Source organism: Spermophilus citellus (assembly GCF_964194105.1).
Source record: "Spermophilus citellus genome assembly, chromosome: 1".
In the NCBI taxonomy this organism is placed as follows: domain Eukaryota; kingdom Metazoa; phylum Chordata; class Mammalia; order Rodentia; family Sciuridae; genus Spermophilus; species Spermophilus citellus.
Window position 1 is genome coordinate 287,915,282 of NC_138182.1, and position 12,079 is coordinate 287,927,360.

A 12,079-nucleotide genomic window follows, 5' to 3' on the forward strand; every position below is an offset into this window, starting at 1 on the left:
GGTCCTGCATGGATACCTGCGCCCCTTCGGGTGGGGCAGGCTCAGGGCTGGCTGGCCACTTGTCACTGGCCATTGTTGGTTCTAGGAAAATCCTTCTCCAAAGCCATGTCCCTCATGGGTCTGGGGTGCAGTTGTGAGCAGTCTCCCTTCCCACGCTAGGGGACAGCAGAATCTCATACGGCCTGAGGTGTCATGAGTGAGTCCTGAGGGGGTGGGGGTCAGGGTGGCGGCCGAGAAGGAGGCGAGTGCAGAATGCTGGGATGGTGGGGCCAGGTGCTAGCAGAGAGGTGGGTGGGGGTGGCGAGGTGCCATGTAGAGCCCGAGCAGGGATCCCTTAGTGACAAGGATGAGCAGCTGGCCTCCCAGAAGTGCAGACTCCAGCCCCAGATGAGTGTGAAGTCCCTGGCCTGGGGTGTGTCAGGCCGCAGCCCTGGCGCTGAGGTGCCCAGGGAGAGAAGGTCGGAGCCCGCCAGGAGGAGCCTCTGCACATGTGACACCACGGGGGTTCCAGGGTGCCCCTGTAGAGCAGGGCCCCCACCTGAGAGGAGGCCTCTCTTGGAGGAGGCGCCCTGAGCTGTGAGCAGCTGCTGGGCCAGGCAGACCTGCGGGTGGCTGCTGTCCCCAGCCCCTTAGGTGTGCACTGAGGACTCCGTGGCTGGGCAGCCAGCCGCATGTGTGCACACTTAGCATGCACACACATGTGTGAACACCCACGTCCCCTGAGCCTCAAGGGACCCTGGGAGGCCACTGGGGATCATGTGGCTGTCCATCACTCTGTGGGTGGTACTGCGAGGTTTCATAAGTGGAGGGTCCTGGTTTTCTTCAGGTAGCTGACCCCAGATGTCCCCTCCTGTGGTCGGCAGCAGCGTTTGGAGAAGGGGTTGCCCAGAGAAAGGGTGAGGTTGTGTCCAGGGCTCTGGGCAGCAGCTGTCATGGGAAGTCCTTGCTGTGGCCAGTGAATGTCACAGACCTTGGCAGGGGTCCTGGGCTGTGAACCCTGTCCTCGGCGCTCAGGGAGGTAGATAGGAGTGAAGATGCTCTCATCAGGACCTCTGCCCATTGGACACAGAGCAGCCTGCTGGACCTGCCGTGGGGACTCACAGGCGGGCTGGTGACCTTGGGTCAGAGGGCTTTCCTGGGGCTCCTGTCCTTGGGTGCTGTGGATGGAGGGGTTCTCCTGTCTGCAGCACAGCTGGGTGTCAGTTGGGTGGTGGTGGGTCTGGTGACCTCCCAACAGCAGGGAGTGGTCCAGCGGGCGTGCCATCCGGGGTCCTGTGTTGCTGGCAGGCAGGCAGGCCTGCTGAAGTGTGAGGGCCAAGCTGCCTGCGGCCTAAGCCCTGAGAGCAAAGTTTGAAGTTCAGGTTAAGTATTAACCGCTCTCCTGGGGCGCAGGGCAGCTGGGTGGGGTGGTCCTTCTGCAGTGACAGCTGCTCTGGGCTAGGAGCCCTTGGTGGCTGGGGCCTCAGGAAGGAGACCCTCCTCTGGGGTGAGGGAGCTCTGTAGCCAACAGCCTAGTGGGCCTGGAGTGGACGGCTTGAGGAGAGGACAGTGTCCAGGCAGTGGGCAGGGTTGGGGTTCCTGGGCGTGGTGAGCTCAGGCTCTAGGAGTGACCACAAAGAGTCAGAGGGATCGCAAAGGGGGTCTGACTGCAGATCAGCCAGCTGTCCACCTGGGTGGGTCCACAGCTGGGGGTCTTTGTCCCTCCTGCCAGGAGAGCCGAGCCTGGTCCAGGGGTCCTGTGTCAGAGTCCCATGTCAGGAGGGAACCAGAGGGCTGTGCTGCTGGTGCGGGGCCCTCGGGGGTGTGGGGTGCCTGTGGGGCGCTCTCCGGTGGGTCCCTGCTTTCCCTCTCCTGGGTGGATTCTTCAGAGGTCTGATGGGTGCAGGGCTGTGGGTCTGGGTTGGTGTGTCATGGTGCGAGCAGGGAGGGCCGTTTACTGCCTCCGCCTTGGAGAGCCCCATTAGGGCCACGTCCCTCATCTGGCCCTCTGGGGAGGGTCTGAAGGGGTCAGCTGCTCCATCCTGTTTACAGGTGGCCAGAATAACTGGCCTGAGGCTGGGTCGTTGGTGTCACATGCACGCTGGCCTGTTGCTTGGTCAGTGCTCCTGTGTCCTGGGGCTGTCCTCATGCTGGGGACGCTGGAGGGGTTGGGGCCACTGTCCCTGGGTTTGTCCCCACCTGAGCTTCTGTCAGGGGATGTCTACCTTGGGCTGCTGCGTCCTTGAGGACATCAGAGTGGCCCTGAATGTCTGCCTTGGTTTCCCTCAACAGGAGTGGCCCGTCTTGAAGGTGGCTGTGACCTCCCGTGCCTTGGCTCTGGCTGCAGGTCCCTGGCGCCGGCGGGTCGGCAGGCTCTCAGGGAGGATCGAGTGTGGTCGGGAGCAGAGCTGGGCTGCGCCAGGCCTCTCTTGGGTTTCCTTCATAAGTGGAGGGTCCTGACCGCAGCCAGACGGCCTGTAACGGGAGCTGGCCCCAGGAGGGCCCCGCTGGTGCCGGCGGGGCTGGGGGAGGCACAGGTGTGACCTTGCCCCCATTTTATCCCAGGGCCCTTTCCTTTCTGCGCCTCCACGGCTCTGACGCATCCTTGTCTCTGGGGAAGAGAGGCTGGACCAGGACGAGCCCCAGCCGCGTGACGAGGGGGTGTCAGGGCTGCAGTCACCAGAGGCTGCCTTCCCCTCAAAGGGTCATGTCCTCTAGATGGAAAGTCCCAGAATCATGCGGCTGTGCACTCACAGGGCTTGGCCCCTCCTGGGCCTGCCTCTTGGTAGCACAGTCTGCGGCTCCCTGCAGGTGTGTGTACCACGAGGGCACATGAGCCACGGGCCTGCGTGGGTGTGTGTGGATGAGTGTGCAGGGTGTGTGCACAGGGACTGCCGTGTGTGTGAGCGTGGGTGAGTGGGAACTGTCGTGTCTGACACTGTGTGAGCACGCATACATACACGCATGTGTGTTCCATGATGTCCGTGGCTGTACACGTGGGCCTCTGCCTGCACTTGCTGGGCTCTGAGGTCCTCTACTTCTGTATGTAGAGCGGGCACTTGGCATTGTGCAGCCCGCTGAGCATCCTTGGGCTTCCCTGCCCACCTGGCCTCAGCCTTGCCCCTGTGCCTGGCTGGCCGATGTCTGCTGGCCTGCCCTGTCCCTGAGGAGGGTGGGGGCCAGCCTGCTGCTTGGGCAGACCCTGCGGGGCTGGACTCATATTGGTGTATTGTGGCCTTGGTGCTAGGGCACCCCAGCCACCATCTCTGCTTGAGAGCCCCTCAGTCCTGGATGGCTGCCTGGGTACCATTCAGGGCAGCAGGTTTGCAGGAAGGCCGCGGCTGCGGGGAGCATGTAGGTGCAGAGGTGACCGTCCGATTTGCTGACCTGGTGTGTGTGCCCCGGGGGCCAGGGCCTCTGGGCACCTGTCTGAGTCTGGGTGATCGGGAGGGTCAGGGGGGGCGGCGGAGAAGGGGTGTTCCGAGGGTAACCCTTCACTCTCTGCAGGCTCAAGGTCGGGAGCTGGGCGGGCCCTTCCCGGGGCCCTCACTAGAGGAAGGAATGCTGGCCAGGAATGCCCGAGATGCAGACCGGCCCTCTGGGCTGGTGGGCTGGGGGTGGTTCTTGTTCCTCAGTACTTCCTGTTTGTTCTTCAGAAGTGTGTGGCCGTTTCAGCCAGAATCTCACTGTCAGAATCCCCACACTCTGGGCTGGAGCTGCTCAGCTCTTCTGGCTGAAGGCAGAACTCTCTGTGCTGCGCCCTGGGTGCTTCATGGCCAGGATTGGCCAGGTTGCTGGGTTTTAGGGTGCAGAAGTACCAGGCCTGGGGGACAAAGGAGAGGTCGTCATCGCCCGTTTCCTGGAGCCTGCAGACGCTGTCCCAGCACTTACATTTCTGAGAGCACTGTCACCAGGAAGTGGCTTCCGGAGGTGCTGGGGGTGGGGTGGGGTGGGTGGGACTTCTGTGTCTGGCATTTGGGGGCTGAGTGCAGCTCCTGAGGTTGCCAGGGGGGCTCTTCTGCTGTGGGTGCCCTGTGGTGTGGTCCTGCTGGCCACTGCTCCCCCAGGCCTGCAGCCTCTGTGTCCAGACAGGCCGCCGTGTGACCTGGCCAGGCCTCCACTGCTGCCCAGCCAGGCAGACTTCCTGCCCGCACTTGGTGGCAGGAAGGGGCGGGGGGCGCTGGGCATCCTTGGCCAGCCCGCACCACTGACCGCAGGGAGTGTTTCTGGCTGTGTTTCTGGCTGTGTCTTGGAGAGCTCTCTGCCCCTCCCTTCAGCCATCCTGAGAGACCCGCACTAAAGCCTGGACCCAGCGGGGGAGCGATGGGGGAGGAGGCTGGACAGGCTGCAGCTGGTCACCCAAGAAGGGGTCTCCCTGCCGGCTGGGGGTCCTTCCCTGGCCTGCATGGCTGGGAACTGAGGGTCTGAGCAGGTGTCCCAGAGCAGACCCCCGGGGCTGCGTCGGGCTTGGCAGGACTGTGAGTCTGGGGTCTGCCCGCTGGGTGCGCCTGTCAACCTCAGAGGTCTGCTCACACCCAGTGTGTCTAGAAGAGTGGCCGCCCCTCCCTGGCCAGGGGGCCTGCCACCTCTGTCTGAAGAGAGCCCCCTCAGGGCAGCAGCCTGAGGCCTCACTCTGGAGGGGCCACTGCCTGCTGCGCACACCCCAGAGGCCGCTGTGGGGTACGTGGGGAGTCCGACCAGGGCCGCCCTGGCAGGCAGCTTTCTGGTGGCGAGGGTGAGTCTCTGCCAGCGGGTTTCCACAGGGAGGCCATGGGCATGCCTCAGACGACGACGTTGCGGATGGGCCTGCACCAGTCCTGGAGGGTGTGGGCGTCAGCCTGGGCTGGACGTCTGAGGGCAGGTGGGTGCAGGAGGACCGTCCGCTTTCCAGTCTGGATGTTCTCTTGACGCAGTGGCAGAGGACGAGGTGAGGCTCCAGCCCCCAGACACCCAGCAGCCTCAAGGCAGGAGGACCAGCCCCTGGCGTTCCCACAGCAGCATTAGGTCTGTCTGTGCAGCTCCATGGCCTCTGCTGGACCTGCTGACCAGAGGCAGTGTGCCCTGGGGTGCTTCAGGGTCTCCCAGGACGTCTAGGCATCCGACTCCCCTGGCTCCCAGTGACCATGGTGAGGGCTCTGTTGATGACCTGGAGAGGCCTGTTGAAGGGCCGTCTGATTCTCTGCAGCGGTCCCTGCGTGACTCGGAGGAGGGGCACACGCTGTCCCTGCACCTTGTGCTGCTGACCCTGCCCACCTGCAGAGAGGCCGGCTGGTTGTCCCCACGTGGAGTGGCCCTGCTCTCATGCCCCTGTGGTCGCCCACCCAGCCCTTGACTTTATTTGAGCAAGTGGCACGGGGCTGTGAGGGATATGGTCAGCGTCGTAGCTGGTTCCCACTGTTGGGTGCTGGGTGGAAGGGGGTGGGGTGATGCGGCAGGGGGTGGGGGCCGACTCCAGCTGCCAAGGACTCAGGCTGGGCCTTGGGGTGGCCAAGGGAATTTGGGGCCACTTTCTGCAGGAGCTGTTAAGAGCACTCAGTCTGCCTTTTAAGGGCTTTAAAGAGACAAACTGCCCAGTAATCCCAGTGACTCTGGAGGCTGAGGCAGGAGGATCTCAAGTCTGAGGCCCTAAGAGACTTAGACCCTGACTCAAAATAAAATATAGAAAGGGCTGGGGATGTGGCTCAGTGGTGAGCACCTGGGGTTCACTCCCTGGTGTACACACACAAGGACTGATTGCAGGATGTGGCTGTGCAGGCCGACAGGCAGATGGTGAGAAGTGAGCGGGGCAGAGGGGCTGTGTCGAAGCATGGCTGACTCCCGGCTGCCTTCCTGTGCTACTCCAACCAGGCTGCAGGGGCCATCGGAGGCTCACGGCTGCTCCTCAGGATCTGCCCGGTGCTGGCACTGCAGGTGCCGGCCCTGGGGCAGCGACAAGCCAGAGCGGCTTGACAGATGTACGCACCTCGGTGAAATGGCTCCACACTGGCCCCCGAAGGGAAGTCCCCTGGCTGGTACCTTTGGTTGCAGCCTGGTGGCCCTGGGGACTCTGGCAGGACCCACCCTGTCCAGGTGGCCTCCCTGTCCTGCAGTGTTCCGGCTCTCCTTTGTTCATCCTGTTTTAAAACCCTGCTTGTCACATTTCTCAGTGACGGAGCAGCTGGCACAGTCACAGTGCAAGGCAGGAGGGACAGGGTGACCCACGGTGCACCCCGTCCTGGTGCACAGCCTGGGAACCCAGCACCCTGCACCTCCGTCTGGTGGGGGTCACGTGGTTGCGACTTTCTCTTGGTGCCTCTCAGGTGGGGTCCCTGAGAATGGTGGGTGGGTGGCTGGTCATTGCCTCTGACGGGGAACTTGGGGTTGCCTGTGTGGGAGGATTGTGCCAGGGGGGTTCGCTATCTGGGTAGGACGTGGGGATGAGTTTGGGGCTGTTGTGCTCAGTCCTGCGACTTCCCAGCAGCACCATGCTTGAGCTCCCAACCCCCATGGATACCAGCCTGTCCTCACAGAGTGACCTGGCCAGCAGGGCTGGTCCTCAAGCCTGCCTGGAGACAGCCAGCGTCCAGGTGCTGCTTACCTGGCTGGCAGTGGTGTCAGTTGAAGTGCTTGGTCAAGGACACTCCATCCGGTCACCCACTGTCTCTTGGCATGCCATCCCTCTGCGTCATTCAGTGGGCAGAGGCCACCCTGGCAGAGTGCCCTGTCCTGGGGCCCACCCCAGAGCACACAGCAGGTCCCCAGCCCCGCTCCTGGCGGCTGTGCACCAGCTCTCCTCTGTTCATGCTGGTCCTCTGGTGCCTCCATTTGTCGCAAACGTGCTGACCAATGGCGAAGGGGACACTGAGGCTACTGCAGGTGAGCAGATTCACCCCTAGCCCAGCGGCCCTTCATGCTGCCTGGCAGTGTGGCGCCCAGTGATGCGGATCAGGCCAGGGGACTTGTGTCCGTCTGTGGAAACGCAGGTGAATCCCCAGGTGCCCCAGGTCGACGTATCTGGGTTTTTTTCTCTTGACTCTGGCAGAGTGGGGCGGCTGTGTTCCTCCTGGGCTTTGGGTCCACCTGCTGTCCGGGTCTCCCAGATGCCTCTGGAGTGGGTATTTCCTTTCTGCCTAGGACCCGAGCTTGTGGTGACTGAGTGGATACTTTTTTTTTTATAAAAAGGAAGGGGATTGGTTTTGCTTTTTCCCTTCTTGGGCACTGAGGCCCGAGCCCAGGGCCTTGCACCTGTGAGTCAAGTGCTCTCGTGCTAACCCACACCCAGCCCTCTTAGCTCTTGTGAGGCAGGTCTTGCAGAGTTGCCAGGGCTGGCTGGGACTGGCCGCCTCTCACAGCCTGATAGCTGGAGGACATGTGGCCCCGTGCCCGACTCGAATACCTTCTTTTCAGGCTGAATGCTGTGGGTCGTGGCTCAGGACTTGGGCAAGAGCGTGCTCAGGGTTGGTGCAAACGCAGTGTGTTCAGGGGTTGCCCCAGATTGGAGGGATTTACCCAATTCCGATGTTTGTCGTTCTGAGGCTCTGTTCCCGTCTTCTGCACCGTGCTGTTTCAAGAGAGCCTCCTGCCCGCCGCGCAGCGCCCTGTGGGCTGGCCCTGGCCTGGACTTGTAAGGTCAGCCTTCATGGTCATTCTCTAAAGTAGATAATGACCAGCGCTCACCCCGCTTGATCACGCTCCTGTGCTTCAGCCTCGTACTGTGCACCTTGGAAGTGAGGTGTCAGGCGGGGGCTGAGTCTGAGCCCTGCAGGAGGCTCTGTGCCCAGTACGCTGTGTGGTACTGCCCAGGAGCCCCGGCCCCAGGAAGGGTGGTGTCCTTGGATCACACGCCCGCAGCAGTGTGTGCCCGAGTGGCTCGTGGTCTAGGTCAGCAGTGTCTCACAAGTCTCAGTGGCATGCTGAGAACCCAGCCACAGGCAGGCTGTTTTGCCCTTCAGAGAGGCCAGTGGTGGCCCTGACCCAGAGCTGGGGTGGAAGACAGAGCAGGGACAGACTACAGACCACCTACCCTTCCACCTCCTTCTGGGAGGCAGGAACCTGAGCCCAGCCAGCTGGTGACTTGGTCTAAGGGTGTGAGCTGGGTTTGGCTCCAACAGTGAGAACCTCAGGCCCTGTGTCCATCCCTTCATGGGGACAGTGGGCTCAGCGCTCGCCCCACGAGTCCTCCCAGGTGTGCTGTGGTCCAGCGGGTCGCTGCCTGCAGGTCCCTGAACTGCTCACTGAGCCCCACGGCCGACAGCAGGCATCTCCTTTAGGCCTGGTTCTGAGAAGAGTTGCAGGAGCACAGAGTTCCACCTCCCAGTGCCCGGGTTCCCCTTGACGCTGTCCTGTGTTGGCTCTCGGTCCCTCCTGCCCCTTCTCTCCTCCTGTCTCCGCCACGCCCACGCTTCTCCCTGACCTGGGGAGAGGGCGGCAGAGAACATTCCTAGGACAGTACGTTTTCTCTATGTCTAGAGCAGGCTGGGGAGGTAGCTTGGTGGCAGAGAGCTGGCCCAGCACACACCAAGCCCGGGTGCAGTCCCCAGAAACAAGCAGGACCAAAGAGAATTTCCAGAGTGTCGGCGCCTGACCCAGGGATGGGCACAGCAGAGGTCTCCCTGCTGCCTGGTAAGGCTGCCCACTGCCTGGTAAGGCCGCCCACTGCGGGACTCTGCCTGTCTTTCCAGCTGTGTGCCTGGCTGGCTTGGGTCTTGCTGACGTCCCTTGGTTTGGATTTGCTTGATTCTTGCTTGTGGTCAGAATCAGGTATCGTCCCTGGCCAGAACACTCCCAAGGACGCCTCCTCTTCCCTGGGTGGCAGATCAGGAGCCTCTGGGGACCAACTGAAGCTGATGGGGATGTCAGTTGTGTCCCCTACCCTGTCACCTACCCGTCAGGAGGTATAGTGGACTGTCCATGCCCAGCCTCTCATTGTCCTTGGGGCCTTGGAGGGTTCTGCTTCTGCCACTCAGTGTGGAATGGCTGGTGTTGTGCAGGAGGAGCCCCATCTCGCAGGTCCCTCAGGCGAGGAGGACCCCTGCCCTGTGCCCCTCGTATGCACCTTGGGGAACTCCCTGTCAGTGCACCTCTTAACTCTGATGGGTGGAGGTGGGAGACCATCGTGGGCTGCACCAGCCTCTGGACTGCCTCTGCCCCGCTCCACACACGTCCTCAGGCTTGGGGCGCATGTCCTGCACGAGTGCTGGAATCCCCTCCTCCAGGGCTACCTGCACAGGGGCTCCGGGAGCTGAGCCCAGGTCGCTCCTGCACGCCTGGCTCCAGCGACGGGTTAGGCAGCTGTACATACACGTGTGTGGTCACGTGCACTGTGCACACGTGTAGAGGTGGAAAACCTCTGTCGCTCTGACGTGTGCCGTGGCGTCATGGCCAGCTCACTCTGGTCTGAGCTCCCTGGACAGTGGAAGCTGGCCCAGTTACCCACAGTGCCCTGAGAGCTAGCTCAGACCTCCTCCGCCCTTGGCAACACACGAGGTCATCGTGGTGTGGCTCACCCCCGCTCTGTGCACAAGGAACTGGGGACTGTAAGGTCACATCTGGGCCGCCAGCCGGGGTTGGTCTGTGTTCAGGGTGCAATACCCCTCACCCCTGCTTGGGTCCTGACCTCTTGGGGTCCCCTCTGAGCACATGAGACATGAATGCCGTTTCAAAGACGCTTCTCCCTGGATGACAGCCGGGGTGGCGCAGCTTGAAAGGCCTGGTTCTGCTGCTCGTGCAGAATAGAGCTGGCCTGGTGGAGGGGAGCCAGGCCGAGTGAGGAGGCTTGCTCCCCAGAGGAAGGCAGCCACGTCCCTGCAGCTGGTCCTGGGGACCTTCGGGGGTGTCAGGTGGAGGGGCACACCTGCAGCAAGGGTGCTGCACCCAGGCTCTGCATGTCCAGCATCTTTCTCCCAGAGTTGCCTTTGTTTCAGAGCACGCATGTGTGTGTGCGTGTGCGTGCGTGTCCTCTGTGGATGTCCTGGCCCCACATCTGGGTCATGCACGTGGCAGCTGCAGCTGGGAGCTGCCCGAGAGCTGTGGTCAGGGACTGTGCAGAGGGCATCTCTGCTGGTGCTGCGGGCTTCTGTGGAGGTGGATCACACGTGGGGTCAGGTGGCCTGGCAGGAAGGCCAGTGTCCCTCCAGAGTGTGTCCACCCTGCCCTGCTGTCCTCGCTCCTGAGTCCCCCTGGCCCTGGCTCCACCAGCCTGGCTCCCCTTGGGCCTGGCCCTGCTACCATGTGTCCGACTGAAGCATGCCCACCTGATGCATCTTGTTCCTGGTCTGTGGCTGCGTAGACAAGGCCTGGGTTGGTGTCCACTCTGTGGCAGTCCCTGTGGAGAAGCACATCTGGGGGAAGCACGCTGCAGAGCCCTGGACATGCTCACAGGCATGCATGGAAGTGCATGCATGCATTTGTGTGTGTGCATGTATGTGCACATGTGTGTGCACGTGTGCCTGTGTATGTGTGCATGTGTGTGTGCACGTGTGGGTCTGCAGACCTGTTCTCTCTCACTTTCCACTCACTCTGGCACAGGACCAGCCCCGTTCTCAGTTCTCGTCTGTGGCGTGAGGCGTAGCCCACCTCCCTGGAGGTCCTGGGGCTGGAGCTGTGCCTGAGGTCCCCATTGGGCCAGTCCAGGAAGAATGGGCAGAGTGTGCAGGTCCTGGGGTGACCTGGGGCTGGGCTCAGTGGGAGGTGCCTCCACAGGTCCTGCAGGGTCCTCATGCGGCACCTGGTTAGATCACAGGCAGGCCCTGCGTGGCTATGGCCCCGCCCCAGCCGGCAGCTCTTGGCAGAGGACCTACCCTCCTGTTCTCACCTGCCATCCTGAGGGCCCTGGGGCAGGGATGAGGGGAGCCTGGGGTGCCCAGGGCAGCGGGTGCCCGGTGATACCCGGTGGGGCCTCTGGTCAGTGGCATGCTGGCCCTGCCAAGGTTTCCCCTGCTCCGCCTGTGTTTGGGACATGTGACCAGGTGCCACATTTCTGGGCCTAGGAGTGGCTTGGTGTCAAATTCAGGACTGGTTGCTTTGTGTGCTTTGGAGGCCTGGGCCCTGAGGGCCTTGATCATTCACATCTGGGGCTTGGGGCCTCTGTCTGGCCTCTCCTGAGCCACAAAGGCCAAGGTGGGCCTGGACACATCAGGGTGGGCCAGGTCCGCAGGGTCAGGTCCGTGGGGGTCCCTGGTGACAAGCTGTGCTCTGAACAAACAGAATCACTGTAAGGCCAGTATAATCTGCCAGGATCTAGGGGATCTGAAACTCAAAGCTGCTATCAAACCAAGAAGAAAACTGATGGGTGTGCCCTGCGGCTATAGCGCAGGAGCAGGAGTCACTGACGGTTGGCCACCTGCAGGTGGGATTCTGGTTTTTAAAATGTCTGTCCCCAGTGTGTCAGAAAAGCACAGAGGCACCTCATGACCAGGTCCAGCTGAGGGCTGTGTGGGGGCCCAACAAGCAGATACCCTTGCAGGGGTTGCTGCCTTGTGCAGCCTGGCCTCAGCTCGCTCTGCAGGAATGGGTGGCCTGTGAGCACGGGCCAGGTGCTGACCTGCCCTGCAGTTGTGGTTCACCTCGGGGTGCCCCCTGCACCCTTTGTCTTTGTTTTCTGAGGCCGGAGTCTCTTCCTAGGGCTCCCAGGGGGCGCCACCTTTGGTCTGTCAGCTTCGAGATGCACTTCCTCTGTGCACCGCTAGACCGCGCTGCCCAGGACCTCTAGTGTACAGCGGGACACCCCTCGTGACCTTGTGTGCCCCACCGCAGGCCCCTGTCCCTAAACAGAGGGGGCGAAAGAGGCCTCCTGCAGTGCCCAGGGCCTTCCAGTGGGTCATGGCAGCCCCTGGAGTTGGGTCCCCAATGTGTGGCCCCTTTCTTCCAGGACTGTGACGTGACCGAGTCCCCAGAGGTCGGGCTGATATCAGGGCCTGCTGCTGGGCCTTCCCTGGAGAGTCCCAGTTGGGTCTGAGCCCCTCCAGGCATGAGCTCTGGGCTTGGTGGGGAGGCAGCTGCTGGCTGAGGCGGGGCAGCTGGGGACCCGCCTGCCAGGGTGAGCCAGAGCCTCCTGCCTTCCCTGTGGGTGCCTCTGTGGGCACCTGCAGGGTCCTGGGCCCTGGCGTAGCCTCCCCGGGGC

The 12,079-nt window shown here is 62.5% G+C and overlaps 1 protein-coding gene across 9 annotated transcripts in view; it reads left to right on the forward strand.

The window, feature by feature from the left end:
- The window catches only part of SLC12A7 (solute carrier family 12 member 7), a 72,131-nt gene that overhangs the window by 30,197 nt on the left and 29,855 nt on the right, over positions 1 to 12,079 (forward strand). For 2 of the 9 annotated variants that reach the window (XM_081280717.1, XM_081280719.1), the window contains exon 2: positions 8,428 to 8,580. The exons of 5 other annotated variants lie outside the window; for them this stretch is intronic. In XM_081280717.1, coding sequence (XP_081136843.1) covers positions 8,428 to 8,580 — 153 coding nt within the window. Of the gene's footprint in view, positions 1 to 3,506; positions 3,910 to 8,427; positions 8,581 to 12,079 lie in introns of those variants that run through there. 2 more of the 9 variants (XM_081280724.1, XM_081280725.1) reach the window with 2 other exon arrangements.